General features: G+C 38.9%; 1 protein-coding gene across 1 annotated transcript in view; it reads left to right on the top strand.

The window, feature by feature from the left end:
* lamc1 (laminin, gamma 1) overlaps positions 1-14,073 on the top strand; it is a 273,781-nt gene that overhangs the window by 212,693 nt on the left and 47,015 nt on the right. The window contains exons 9-14 of the mRNA XM_063064045.1: positions 353-475; positions 679-868; positions 2,609-2,721; positions 9,959-10,180; positions 11,929-12,117; positions 13,694-13,939. Of these exons, the coding sequence (XP_062920115.1) occupies positions 353-475; positions 679-868; positions 2,609-2,721; positions 9,959-10,180; positions 11,929-12,117; positions 13,694-13,939 (1,083 nt within the window). The remainder of the gene's footprint in view (positions 1-352; positions 476-678; positions 869-2,608; positions 2,722-9,958; positions 10,181-11,928; positions 12,118-13,693; positions 13,940-14,073) is intronic.

Genomic DNA, 14,073 nt, shown 5'->3' on the forward strand with positions numbered 1-14,073 from the left:
ATATCCCTTTTGCCAATCAACTCTACAGCTCTCGGCTCCATCCCTCCCCCTCCTGTCTTCTCCTATCATTTTGGATCTCCCCCTCCCCCTCCCACTTTCAAATCTCTTACTAGCTCTTCTTTCAGTTAGTCCTGACGAAGGGTCTCGGCCGGAAACGTCGACTGTACCTCTTCCTAGAGATGCTGCCTGGCCTGCTGCGTTTTCCAGCAACTTTGATGTGTATTAAATGAAAATTGTTGCTGTTGCCATTGTAGTTGCAGTTTTATGTTATAAAAACTTATGATAGGGCAGCGGGCCAGCACATTGCCATGTTTGTGGAATAAAGCTAAGAGTTTTCTCTGCCGGCCTGTAGGTGATGATGGATGGCGGGCTGAACATCGAGATGGTGCTGCGGTTCAGCTACAATGGTCTCCAGTGAATCGTCACATCTCTGTGATCTCCAATGATTATTTCCCTGTTTACTACATTGCTCCTGGTATGTAAATTCAGTAAATGCACAAAATGTTAACTTCACCAAGGAAAATTAGTACAGTTGACTTAGTAATTTAGTATTTTATAATCCAGAACAATTTCAATGAAATTAGCTGTATAAGTTGAGGATCTAACTAATTGATTTAACAAACTGATGCATCCTTAGACACGTACAGAGGAAATAATTGCTTTTATATTCTCCCCCAGCAAATCTTTTAGGTGATCAGCTGATGAGTTACGGTCAGAACCTCTCTTTCACTTTCTACATGGACAAGAGAAACAACCGTTTATCTGCTGAGGATGTCATACTGGAAGGAGCAGGCCTGAGAGTGACAGCTCCGCTAATCGCCCAGGGAAACCAGTATCCCACAGAAAGTCCTCAGAGCTATATATTCAGGTGAAATAGGATCCAGAACATGATATTGTTATCAGGCTGAGTGATTAAAGATAAGAGCAATGGGTCATTGTCTAATCTGGTGATCTGCCTAGAAGCTATTCCAGATTTTAGTAGCCCAAGTATACTTATTGTGCTTTCAGAGTATATTAATGGCTAATGGAGTCGTGTATTGAGACCTAACTCTCTTGTCGTGGTATTGGAATGTTAATATTTGTAAGCCACACACCAAAGTAACAAAGTATATATTCATGAGGGAAAATGCTGAGTAAGTATTTACTTCCTTGCACTCTTCATCTCCCCTGCCCTAACAAAAGGGAAATCAGGTTAAGAGTTACTTGATCTGCAATTGCATTCCAGCTCATTTCATATCTTTAATTTGTGTTTGTTTGTTTATTGATCCAAAAGAAGAAATTGCTAAGGAATTATAGTTTAGGAAATATCCCATCTGCTTCTGTGAAATTGAAACCTGGGTCTTGAAAGTGGAAACATGATGTTTTGCACTGGACCACCCAATCTCCTGTGTTCAAAGCAATATCTGTTTATTTAGGAGCAAAGATTACTCCAACTACCTGCACGAATCAATTCAAAGCACCTTATGGCTTTGTAAAATGCTGATCATAAAATCTGTACTTTTTAAGCCCAAACTGAAGTTGTGAGTACAGTAGATTCTGGCTAATTGGCCATTGGTTACTTGGGATAGCCACTTACTTGGGACAACGCTTGAGAAAATAGCTGGATTTCCTTGTTTGGCAGGAGGCTGTTGCCAAACATTATCTAAGTAGTATCAGTCACGTGCACATCATGTGGCTATTCACACTATACCAAAGCAAACAGTTTTTTAAAAGTGCCATGTGTGTTTGTGTTCAAAAAGCACAGATTTTTGTCAGTGATGTTTAGCAAGGAATAAACAGTAAGACAATTCAGAACTGTTTTGCTCACTGTAGTTTCGAGCATTCAGGCTTGGAGATGCCCAATACGGTTGGGAGTGAAAATGAAGTGATTTCATTACTTCAATAAGTTAGGACTATGAAGAATTTGAAGTTATCGACAATCATCTTGAATGTTACCTCTAGGGACTCGGCTCTCACCTGTGGCTGCATGCAACAGTGGCCACATCCCAGTACACCGTTTTGACAGGCAGGCTAAACCATTTGAGGGAAGCTGCTGTGTCCCATATCCTGGTGAGATAGGAACGTACCTGTCCTAGCATCAAAGTCAGCTCCGTCAGTCTGGGTGCATGAGATCTATGGTGAGCTCCAATGGCCCAGAGAGCGATACTGCAATTGTGATGTGGAGAGTGAAGGGCATGATGTTGCACAGTCATGGTGATCCACTGCAGCCATGGGAGACCCCTAGTTGTGAGGTCTAATCGTCCCACTGGACCTGGCCAACCGAGGCCCAGGGAGTTGAACTGCCCCAGTGCAGTGGCTTTTCCACTTTAAAAACTCTCACCACAGAATTCCTGATATTGTTGAATATGACAGACAACTACTAGCAGTGTCCTAATTTGTTCTATATTTCATTTAAATACACAATTTGTTACTCAGTTAAGTGGTAATTTGCCTTTTTTTAATACCTTTTTAACTACCATGAAATTTCAGCTAATTAATGCAGCCAGTTAATTGGACCAAAATGTACTGTTCCCAATGTGTCCCAATTAAATGGAATCCACTGTATTTATGTTTGCAATCTGAAAAGAACTGTAAATGTTTGTAATGCATTCTTTTTATCTATTTGCAGACTCCATGAAGTGACAAGCTACCCCTGGAGACCACAGCTTTCCTCTTTTGAATTTCAAAGGCTCCTTCACAACCTGACAGCTATTAAGATCCGGGGTACATATGGTGAAAATAGTAAGTACTCCTAGAAGTAAGTAGGCCAGTTGACAATGCACATAAGGCTCAAAAGAATGGAAGCGGAAAGAGACTATTTCGTCTTCAAGCCTTTTCTGCTTTTAATGAGGTCATGTGCGGTCTTGTACATTGTCCACTTTTCTGTCTGCTTCTCATTCCCTTGATTCAATCAGTATTGGTCGGAGTCTCTATCAGATTGAACCATTACACTATCACAATTCCATAGATAGAGAATACTACAGTACTATGCTAAAGTCTTAGGCACCCTAGGTTTTCATGTAGATTTTGTTTTAGGATGTTTATTTTTTTGTCTTCTGCAATAGAGTGACAGTAGAAAAGAACAAATTTTAGATCTCCAAACATTCATGTTCCAAAAAAATGAATGTTACAGGGAAATTTTTGTATTTCATTAAAGAAAGCAACATTATTAAGTAATAGACCATTTTTCACATCAAAACTTGATTACTTTGTAGGTATATAGCCCAGTGCATGATTAAACAAAGATAACGAACAGGATGCTAATGATCAATGACATCACGAACTGAATGAGCTAAACTGATTAACTGGAACAGAAATGCATGTAGAAGAAACTGAGCCAAGGACAACAGAACTAAAAGGTGAGAGTTTGGCAGATGCGACAGTTTAATGTTCAAATCATCAGTTCTTACCCGATGGCAAGAGTGAGCATAACAACAAAACACAAGGTTGTCATCCTGCATCAGCAAGCTCTCTCTCAAGCCAAAATTTCACGGCAGACAGGAGTTTGAAGTTGTGCTGACAAAGCGCTTCTGAAGAAACAGAAGGAAATGGGCAAGGTTGAGGATGAGAAATGCAGCAGTTGGCCACGGAAGCTGAGTGCAGCAGACATTAAACTGGTGTCCCTTCTAAATGAGAAGATGGCCATCACTGTTATCAGCTCTGAACTCACAGAAACCTCTGAAACCTAAGTACAGTCTGGAAAAGTCTTGTCAGAAAACTTGGATGAGTTGCTGCCAAAAAAAACATTTCTCTGAAGTGGAAACAAAGCCAAGAGACTCACCTACGCACTAAAACACAAGGACTGGGGTGCTGAACAGCCTCAGCATTTGCTCGACTGACGACTAAATTTGAAATTTTTGGCTCAAACAGGAGGCAGTTTGGCTGTAGAAGAGCTGGAGAGTGCTACATGGATGAGTGTCTGCAATCAACAGTGAAGCACGGTGGAGATTCCCTGCAGCTTTTCAGCTGCATTTCCTGCAAATGGAGTTGGTAACCAGGTCAAAATTAATGGAATCCTCAATGTTGAGAAGTACAAACAAATTCTCATCCATCACATAATACCATCAGGGAGGTGTCAGATCAGTCCCAACTTCAACCTGCAGCAGGACAATAATGCCAAATACATGACTACGGTCACAGAGAACTGTCTTCAGTAAAAAGAACAAGGAGTTCTACAACAGATGGTATGGCCTCCACAGAGTGCTGATCACAACATCAAGGTTGTCAGAGATTACCTAGAATGACAGGAGCAAATAAGACAGCCAAAATCTGCAGAACCTTGGCAAGTTCTCCAAGATGCTTACCAGCTGATTTTCTTATAAAACTGCACAACAGAATACCTCAGAGAATTAATGGAGTTTAAAGGTAAAGGGTGGTCGCACTAAATATTGGTTTGATTTAGTGTTTTTTTTTACAGTTTGCTGCTCCTTATAGTGAATTTCTTGATATTTAGAAACTTTTCATTTTATTATTTTTGAAAGCATCTTTGCTTTACAGATCTTTTTAAATGTGCCTAAGACTTCCGCACAGTACCGTACGTAAAGAGGCTCTTGTCCGTCCTAAATAGTCAACCCCTAATCGTGAGTCTATTTATTCTACATTCATATAATCCAGCACAGGGAAGCAGCTCCAGGATATCAGCAGTCTTATGTTGCCCCCCGCCCCCCCCCAAAATGTGTTGAGAATGACTGTCTCATATTCTGATCTGCTGGGTATAGGGCAATCTTACTTGGTCTCCTATCCTTATTTTAGAAGTAAACATGCTGTATCTGTTCCAAGGCAAGTGTATAATTTCTTCAGTGAGGAAAACAAATCACACTCAGTCTTTCAGTGAATAACACTTTTTTGTACTCCAAAGCCTTCACATTGAAAGGTAATATACCATTTGCTATCCTAATTGCTTTCTGTATCCACATGCTTATTTTGTGTGCTTTTGGAACTGTGACGCCAATATCTTTCTGCACACCCAAGTTTACCGCTTTCTTTAAGAATGTTAAAAGTTATTCTTTTCCATTCTTTATTAAAGTTAATAAATCCATATTTATCCCACTTTACATTCCAACTGCCAACTTCTTACCCACTTCTTTAACCTTTAAGTGCCCCCCTCCCCACCCGCCAACCTCTTTCTTGAATAGTTATCTCTGCTGTTCTCAGTCTTCTGGGAATCAAAGGAATTTTGAACAATCATCTTTTTTTTAATTTTATTTTTATTTGGATAAGGAATTCACAATTATCATGTACTTTTTTCACACATATAACCTTTTCCATTTTTTATATGTATAAAACTACAATTATTTATACATTCTTAAGTACACATTGAGATGATATAAAAGGAAAATAAACATTTAAATAGATAATTATGTACTGTGGTAAATCTAACCTATTAGGCTAAGTAATGAAATTAGTTGTTAAGAAAAATGGTAATAATAGTTTCCATACAACCCTTCTGGACCATTTCCACTGGTCCAAAATGTTGCATACAAGCCTATATACCAACCATTGTAGGTGTTTATATCCCAATTTGTTCGTGCTTGTTCCTGCCCGCAGACATAATTATCCAATCCCTATGTACTTATTTACTTAATTTTTTCTTTTTTTTTTAATCCCTTTCCCAAATCTTTCCCTTTACTTGTGTTAATTCTCTATTTTCCAAAAAAAAACAAACATTTAGACTAGGGGTGCTTACGTTAGCAATATTACTGTGTTGATGAGAAGAGTAATATAAATCATTAGGAGAGTCATCTAAAGTCTGCTCGCATTGTGGTTATATATTCAATCCACTTATTCCAGATTTGATAAAATGTTTCTTTTTGAGTTCTCAGGGAGTAAGTCAACTTTTCCATTTTAAATATTTCCAAGATAATTTCGTACCAATCTTCTAATGTAGGTGGTATTGGATTTAGCCATTTTCTAGTGATTGATTTCTTACTTGCCGCTAAGAGGGCCTGCAGCAACTTTATATCTTCCTTCTGTTCAAGGAACAATACATGCCCCAAATAGAGCGTCTCAAAGTTCAGAGGTATCTGGGACCTAAGTACCTTAACTAATGTTCTATGAATACCTTCCCAAAATAGACTTAATTTAGGGCAATCCCAGAAAATATGAAAATGATTTGCCTCCTTGGAGCCGCACCTTCTCCAACACATCACATTGTATCTTTATATTTTTCCTGATATGGGGTCTTGAAGTATCTTATAATGTTTTTCCAACAATGTTCTCTCCAAGTCAAAGAATTAGTCGAGGACCATTGAAAGCTGCAGATTTTCCCCCAAGCCTCCTCTGAAAGTACCAACCCCGCTTCTTTCTCCCACTTCTCTTTAATATACAGTGTATTTACATTCTTAGCATGGGAGAGTGCATTATATAGGCGAGAAACTGATTTACTAGGTATTGAACTGCAAGCCGAATTCAGAATCTTGAAAAATTCTAATTCTACTGTTGATAGGTCTGTATATCTACAACTCTGGTTAACATAGTTTCGTATTTGAAGGTACCTAAAAAAGTCATTATGTTCTAGGCCATGTTTGTCCTGCAGGATTTGGAAACTTTGTAATACTCTTTTATCTATAAATGAGAGGTAGGTTGTAAGACCCTTCTTTATCCATAGCTCAAATCTTTTATCTCCTCTGCTGGGAAGGAATTCGGTATCATATGCACACCATCTAAAGAGTTTTAGCATGTTATTAATTCCACATGAATTAACCACCTTCTGCCATACTTTTAATGTAAGATTTATCCAAGCATTATTAAATTTTTCCAACTGGGCCATCAATCCTTTGTCAGCTATTGAGGCCTGAAGAGGAAACTGTCAACTAATCCAAATTCTATTTCCTTCCATCTAACCTTATATTCCCTATTACACCAATATAACAGAGGGGTTATCTGTGAAGCATAAAAATAATTTCTCAGGCAAGGAAGAACCATACCTCCTCCTTCCTTCCCTAACTGTAAGGTGTTATATCGAATTCTAGGTTTCCTTCCTTGCCAAATGAAGCGGGAAATCCATTTGTCCCATTCCCTGAATTGATTATCATCCACCTCCACTGGTAAAGTACAGAAAAGATATAATAACCGAGGAAGAATATTCATTTTTATAGTATTTATCCTTGAATTTAAACTTAAAAAGGGGATAAGATTCCATCTATGCATATCTGCTTTTATCTCTGAGATTAATGGCCCATAATTTACCTGTGACAGTGTTGAAAGATCCTTCGGCAGGGTTATTCCTAAATATTTTAATGATTTAGCTTCCCACTTAAGATCGTATGTATCCTGCAATTTTTTGGATGGTGTATAATTTAGGGACATAACCTGCGTTTTCTTTACATTTATTTTATAACCTGATATTTTCCCAAAGTTATCCAACAGTGTAAACAATCCTATAAATGATTTTTCTGGTTCACTCAGATAGACCAAAACATCATCTGCGAATAACGCCACTTTCTGTTCAATCCCTGCCACCTTGATACCTTTTACGATTTCGCTCTGTCTTATTAGTTGGGCAAGTGGTTCAATATATAGCGCAAAACGGAGAGGAGAAATTGGGCATCCCTGTCTAGTGCCTCTCTCTAAAATGAAGGAGTCAGAGAGGTGAACAATCATCTTAAATGTATCCACTATCGCTACTATTTGTGGGTTTCAAAATATTGTGATGAAAGCATTTGTTTGCTTTTAGTACCCATAATTTCCATAAGACCATAAGATATAGGAGCTGAAGCAGGCCATTCGGCCCATCGAACCTGCTCCACCATTCAATCATGAGCTGATCCAATTTTTCCAGTCATCCCCACTCCCCTGCCTTCTCCCCGTACCCTTTGATGCCCTGGCTAATCAAGAACCTAGCCACCTGTGCCATAAATGCACCCAATCACTTGGCCTCCACAGCTGCTTGTGGCAACAAATTCCACAGTTTTACCACCCTATGACTAAAGTAATTTCTCCACACCTCTGTTCTAAATGGATGTCCTTCAATCCTGAAGTTGTGCCCTCTTGTCCTATACTCCCCTACCATGGGAAATAACTTTGCCATATCTAATCTGTTCAGGCCTTTTAACATTTGGAATGTTTTTATGAGATCCCCCCTCATTCTCCTAAACTCCAGGGAATATAGCCCAAGAGCTACCAGATGTCTTTCATACGGTAACCCTTTCATTCCTGGAATCATTCTCGTGAATCTTCGCTGAACTCACTCCAATGTCAGTATATCCTTCCTAAAATAAGGAGCCCAAAACTGCACACAATACTCCAAGTGTGGTCTCACAAGTCCCTTATAGAGCCTCAACATCACATCCCGGCTCTTACATTCTATACCTCTAGAAATGAATGCCAACATTGCATTTGCCTTCTTCACTACCGACTTAGCCTGGAGATTAACCTTTCGGGTATCCTGCACAAGGACTCCCAAGTCCCTTTGCATCTCTGCATTTTGAATTCTCTTCACATCTAAATAATAGTCTGCCCATTTATTTCTTCCACCAAAGTGCATGACCATATACTTTCCAACATCGTATTTAATTTGCCATTTTGCCCATTCCCCTAAACTATCTAAGTCTCTCTGCAGGCTCTCTGTTTCCTCAACACTATCTTCCCGATCCTCCACCTATCTTTGTATCATCAGCAAATTTAGCTGCAAATCCATTAATCCCACAGTCCAAATCATTGACATACATCGTAAAATACATCAGTCCCAATACCGACCCCTGTGGAACTCCACTGGTAACTGGCAGCCAGCCAGAATAGGATCCCTTTATTCCCACTCTCTGTTTTCTGCCGATCAGTCAGTGCTTCACCCGTGCTAGTAACGCCCCATGGGCTCTTACCTTGCTAAGCAGCCTTGTGTGTGGCACCTTGTCAAAGGCCTTCTGAAAATCCAAGTACACCACGTCTACTACATCTCCTTTGTCTACCCTGCTTGTAATTGCCTCAAAAAATTATGTAGGTTAGTCAGGCAGGATTTTCCTTTCAGGAAGCCATGCTGGCTTTGGCCTCCAGGCACTCCATAATGTCATTCCTAACAATCGATTCCAATGTCTTCCCAACCACTGATGTCAGTCTAACAGGTCTATAGTTTCCTTTCTGCTGCCTCCCAGCCTTCTTAAATAGCGGAGTAACATTTGTAATTTTCCAGTCATCTGGTACAATGCCAGAATCTTATCGATTCCTGAAAGATCATTGTTAATGTCTCTGCAATCTCTCCAGCTGCTTCTTTCAGAACCCGAGGGTGCATTTCATCAGGTCCAGGAGATTTATCCACCCTCAGACCATTAAGCTTCCTGAACACCTTCTCAGTCGTAATTTTCACTGACACTCTTGAATGTCTGGTATACTACAGATGTCTTCCACTGTGAAGACTGCTGCAGAATATGCATTCATTTCCTCTGCATTCTCTGTGTCTCTCATTACAATATCTCCAGTGTCATTTTCTATTTGTCCTATACCTACCCTAAGCTCTTTTACTCTTTATATACTTAAAAATGCTTTTAGTATCTTCTTTGATATTAGTGCCAGCTTCCTTTCATAATTCATCTTTTCCTTTCTAATGACCACCTGCAAGTTTTTAAAAGCTTCCCAATCCTCTTAATCTTCCCACTAGCTTTGGCTTCCTTGTATGCCCTCTCTTTTGCTTTTACTTTCGCTCTGATTTCACTTGTCAGCTACTACATAATGTTTCACAAATGGTTGTGGAAATCTGAATGCAGAAGCAAAAAGGAAAAGTTTATCATGCATGATGAGAATTTAACTGAAATAACACTGTTCTTAAATTGGTGAAAAGAGACGGTGAAGTTTAGGGAGAGGGTTCCAGAGAACAGTCGAAGTAGAGATCTTTACAGTTTAGTTCAGATAAAAATAATAAATAGTTTTGTGCACATTTTCATTGTTTTGGAACATTATTTCCTTTTGCTACTGCTGATCATATATTTGCATGGCAATTCACCTTCTTTAGTTTGTTTGTGACCAACGTATGTCCGTTTCCCTGCAGGCTATGGCTATTTAGATGATGTGACTCTGATTAGTGCTCGTCCTGGCTCTGGAAGTCCTGCTGACTGGGTGGAACAGTGTACCTGCCCGACTGCATATCAGGGACAATTCTGTGAACAGTGTGCTTTGGGCTACAGAAGGGATGATCCCAGTCGTGGATCATTCAGTCCCTGTGTGCCTTGCAGCTGTAATGCACATAGTGATACCTGTGATCCTGAAAGTGGTGAGTACCCAGAGCTTGTCTGTGGAGAGATCTCAGGAAAGTAGGTCAATATTTTATGCAGTGGAGTTCATATCATCTAACTTTTTAACACATTTTTTTCTTATTTTCCATTTTCCCCAATATGCTCCCATTCTTGGGTCAGAGGGAACCTAATCTAGGCAGTACAATTCTTCAACTTACAATGCACTTAAATAAAATATATGTGCTTTTCATTTTTGGTTCAATTAGATTTTTGTTTTGAAAATCTATACTTTTGCTTCATTTCATAGGAGATGATGTTTATTAATCTTTCTACACCATTGTTTACGTGCATGGCAGCTAAAGTCAAGTCTTGTTTAATACTACGTGGTACGGGGAAAGTTGGTCCTTTCGGCTGAGGAGCATGCTATTTTGCTGGCACCAAGCCGAATTGTCATGGGTGAGGGGATCGGGACTCTTTTATTCCATGATTGTGTTTTTGTGTGTGGCTCTTGGTAATGTGTTTTAGCACCTTGACCCCGTAGTAACAATGTCTTGTTTGGCTGTATTCATGAGCATTCATGTATGGTTGAATGACAATTAAACTTGATTTGAACTGAATTATATTTTGCTGTTTCCTTACTGTCATTTTCTGATAGTGCATCTGGGTAGTTTTTGTTTGAATATCAAGTGGATCCATAATTGTCAGCAAAAATTTTGACCAGGTTCAAAAGGGTTTGCAGGTTCATTTATTATCAAAGTATGTATACAGTATACAACTCTGAGATTCTTCTTCTCCAGATAGCCACAAAATGAAGAAAACCATGGAAGTCTGTTCAAAGAGAAACAGCAAACCCACCCCCCAGCCCCGCAAAAAAAAATGACTGGCAACGCAACCATCAACCCACAAAGCACAACAAGAACATCAGCCTGCAAATCCCCCTCCCTCACACTAAAAACTAACAAATACGGAACGAGAATATCAACCCCCGTACCCCCCTCTCCCCACAGAAAAATTGAGGAAAAAACCAGCGACAGCACAGAATATAAAAACCACAAGACCCCATGGTCCAAATCCACAAGCACAGAACCTCGGTAACATCCTCCAACATTATCAAGAGAGAGAGAAACACCATGTATTAAAATATTTGTGAGAAGTTGTTGTCCTGCCTTAATATCAAATTAAACCCTCAAATTAAGAAATCATTACTATTGTTGATTAAATCTACGGGAGATGAGGTTTCAAGGAACACTTTTTTTTTACATTGAGCATCATAAAATTAGATAATGTCTACTGGCCAAATTTTGAAGTGAATTTCAGTGCTGTTTTGATGAAATATTTTCATAGAGTCAAAATCCTGGTTTTCCTTTCTTAAAGCCACATAGATAGCAATAACTCTAAAAAAATTTAGTCCAAGAACTATCCCTTTAAAGGCACATTTGGAATGAACAATAAATGCCCACATCCTGGGAATTGATTCTTTGAAAGTTTTCTTTTAATTCATTAAATCTTCAATAAATTCACATACTTATGTTCAAACAAAAAATGTGAATTTTCTGAGATATTAGTAATATGTTCCTAATTCTGATGTTATGCCGGATGACCTATTTATGTATTAAATGTGGAAAAATCAGAAAGATTTCTCTGCTTCAGTGCAATTGGTGGAGGCAAATGGGGAAGAAAAGGGTGGTCAGTGCATTTGTATCTATTTAACAGTTGTAACAGAAGCAGAATTTCAGTCCCTATGTTTGATACACGGATAATTAACTCTCTTTAATCTGGTGCAAAGGTGAATGTTACTGTAGAGACAACACAGCAGGACCAAATTGTGAGCGGTGTAAAGATGGATACTATGGTGATCCTACAGTTGGTAACACAGATGACTGTAAGCCATGTCCTTGTCCAGCTGGTTCAAGCTGTGCTGAGGTACCTAAAACTGGGAATATTGTGTGCACCAACTGCCCTGAAGGGACCACAGGTGAGATGCTCAAAACTTTCATTAATTCTGTTAAAATTAACTTGTTCTCGTACATCATGCTGTTTAATTATAAAAGGTTATTGTCTTTTTTTGTATTCTTATCTGTATCACATTGGCATTTCAGTGCTCCTAATGGAATTTGTTGGCTAGATATTTGGGATTGGAATAAAGGCCTCCACTTAAGCAACTTCCTTAAAAATCTTCAGCTTGCAGCTCATGCATGCAAAAATCTCAATGAATGAATGCGCACTTCACAGAAATCACACAGCTATACTTTTCAGCGGTTGCCTTATTTGCAAATCATCTCTCATAGCAGCAAAGAATTAATGGAAAACAGAGGGCATGTCCTTCTTGGACAATGGTCTCTACAAATACATATAATCAATAACTGTCAGATGCTTTTCAGAAGACCACACTTTGTGTAACGTTAATAGGATTATATGTTCACAGAAGGCCATTCAGCCCACTTGCCTGTTAGAGCAGTTCTATCAAACCCATTCCCCATGTGACCCTAAACTTATACACACAGACCCTTCAATGTCCCGTTGCTGTTAATGCTATTTAACCATTTGGGTCATGACTTAGCTGAAGAAGGTCAATGAAGGCTAGCAAATAACAAAATGTATATTTGGGGGAGGATGTTAATAGGGCATGCAGTTCAAAATTACCAGGAAAAGGAAGAAAAGTCAGTGCTGAGTAAAGAAAATATAAACCTGGAATGGTGAATTGCCTTAAAACATTATCGTGCTCAAGAGCCCGAAATGCAGCAGAATTGCTTTGGATGTGAAGTATCTTTGGGACCAAGGAAGCGAGAAGGTGTGCAAGATATTCTCTGGGGGGCGGGTGAAGCGTGTAACTGCTATGAGAATGGGTAGTATTGCAATTGCAACAGTCCTCTGGAGTACTGAATGGAGGCAGTGAGGTCAGATGTGATGGGAGGTGACTCAAGGATGAATTGTGAATATGAAGGCTTGTAAGCTCAATGACTAGTGGACCCATCCTTGTGCAGTGTCTGTATTTAAGAAGATAATTTCTATATTTAGTGTTTGTTATCTTCATTTTAATTTGTTTGCTTCCTGTTCTTTTTAAGGAATTACCAGAGTTATAATGCTGATCTTGCAGTCAGTTGTACATAAATGCATCTGGCACACAGGTAGATTTTTTATCAAAATTAGGTGCTATACAAAAATTTGAAAAAAAAACAGCATATAAATTAACCCATCATGGATTTCTGCATAGCTTTTGCATGTGTGGCAATCCAAGCATCATCCACAGGTAAGGCAAAATTGACAAATACAGGGAAATGGTGTATTTGGGCAAACTTTGCTCAGGTACATATGAAGGTCCATATTTTGTGCTCATTTTAGTAAATCAAACATTTACTATAACTTTAGAATAACTACATTTCTAATGAAAGCCATTGCTCTAAACATTAAGTATGTTTCTCTTCATCAAAAGCTCCCTGACCTACTGAGTATTTTCAGTATTTCCATTGTTTTTAGTACATACTTCTAGCATCTGCAATTTCTCTTCGAGTTTTTTTTTCCACTTCTCATTGCAGTGCATTTGCTTTCAGGTAAAAGGTGTGAGCTCTGTGACGACGGATACTATGGTGACCCATTAGGAGAAGAAGGGGCTGTGAGGCCATGCAAACCATGCCACTGTAGTGACAACATTGATCCAAATGCCGTGGGGAACTGTAATCGGCTGACAGGAGAGTGTCTGAAGTGCACCTACAACACCGACGGATTCTACTGTGATAAATGTAAAGATGGATTTTACGGAAATGCATTAAATCCAATTCCTTCAGAAAAATGCAAGGGTGAGTCTTACATTTGCCTTGCCCATTAAATGTTCCTAAAATAACCTAAATAATTTCTTTAAAAATGGTTTTATTATAATCTTCATGAAATGTAGTTAATTTCAAATTCGTCCATCTGAAACATAAAGTCCATT

Source organism: Mobula hypostoma, chromosome 12 (assembly GCF_963921235.1).
Source record: "Mobula hypostoma chromosome 12, sMobHyp1.1, whole genome shotgun sequence".
Lineage (NCBI taxonomy): Eukaryota > Metazoa > Chordata > Chondrichthyes > Myliobatiformes > Myliobatidae > Mobula > Mobula hypostoma.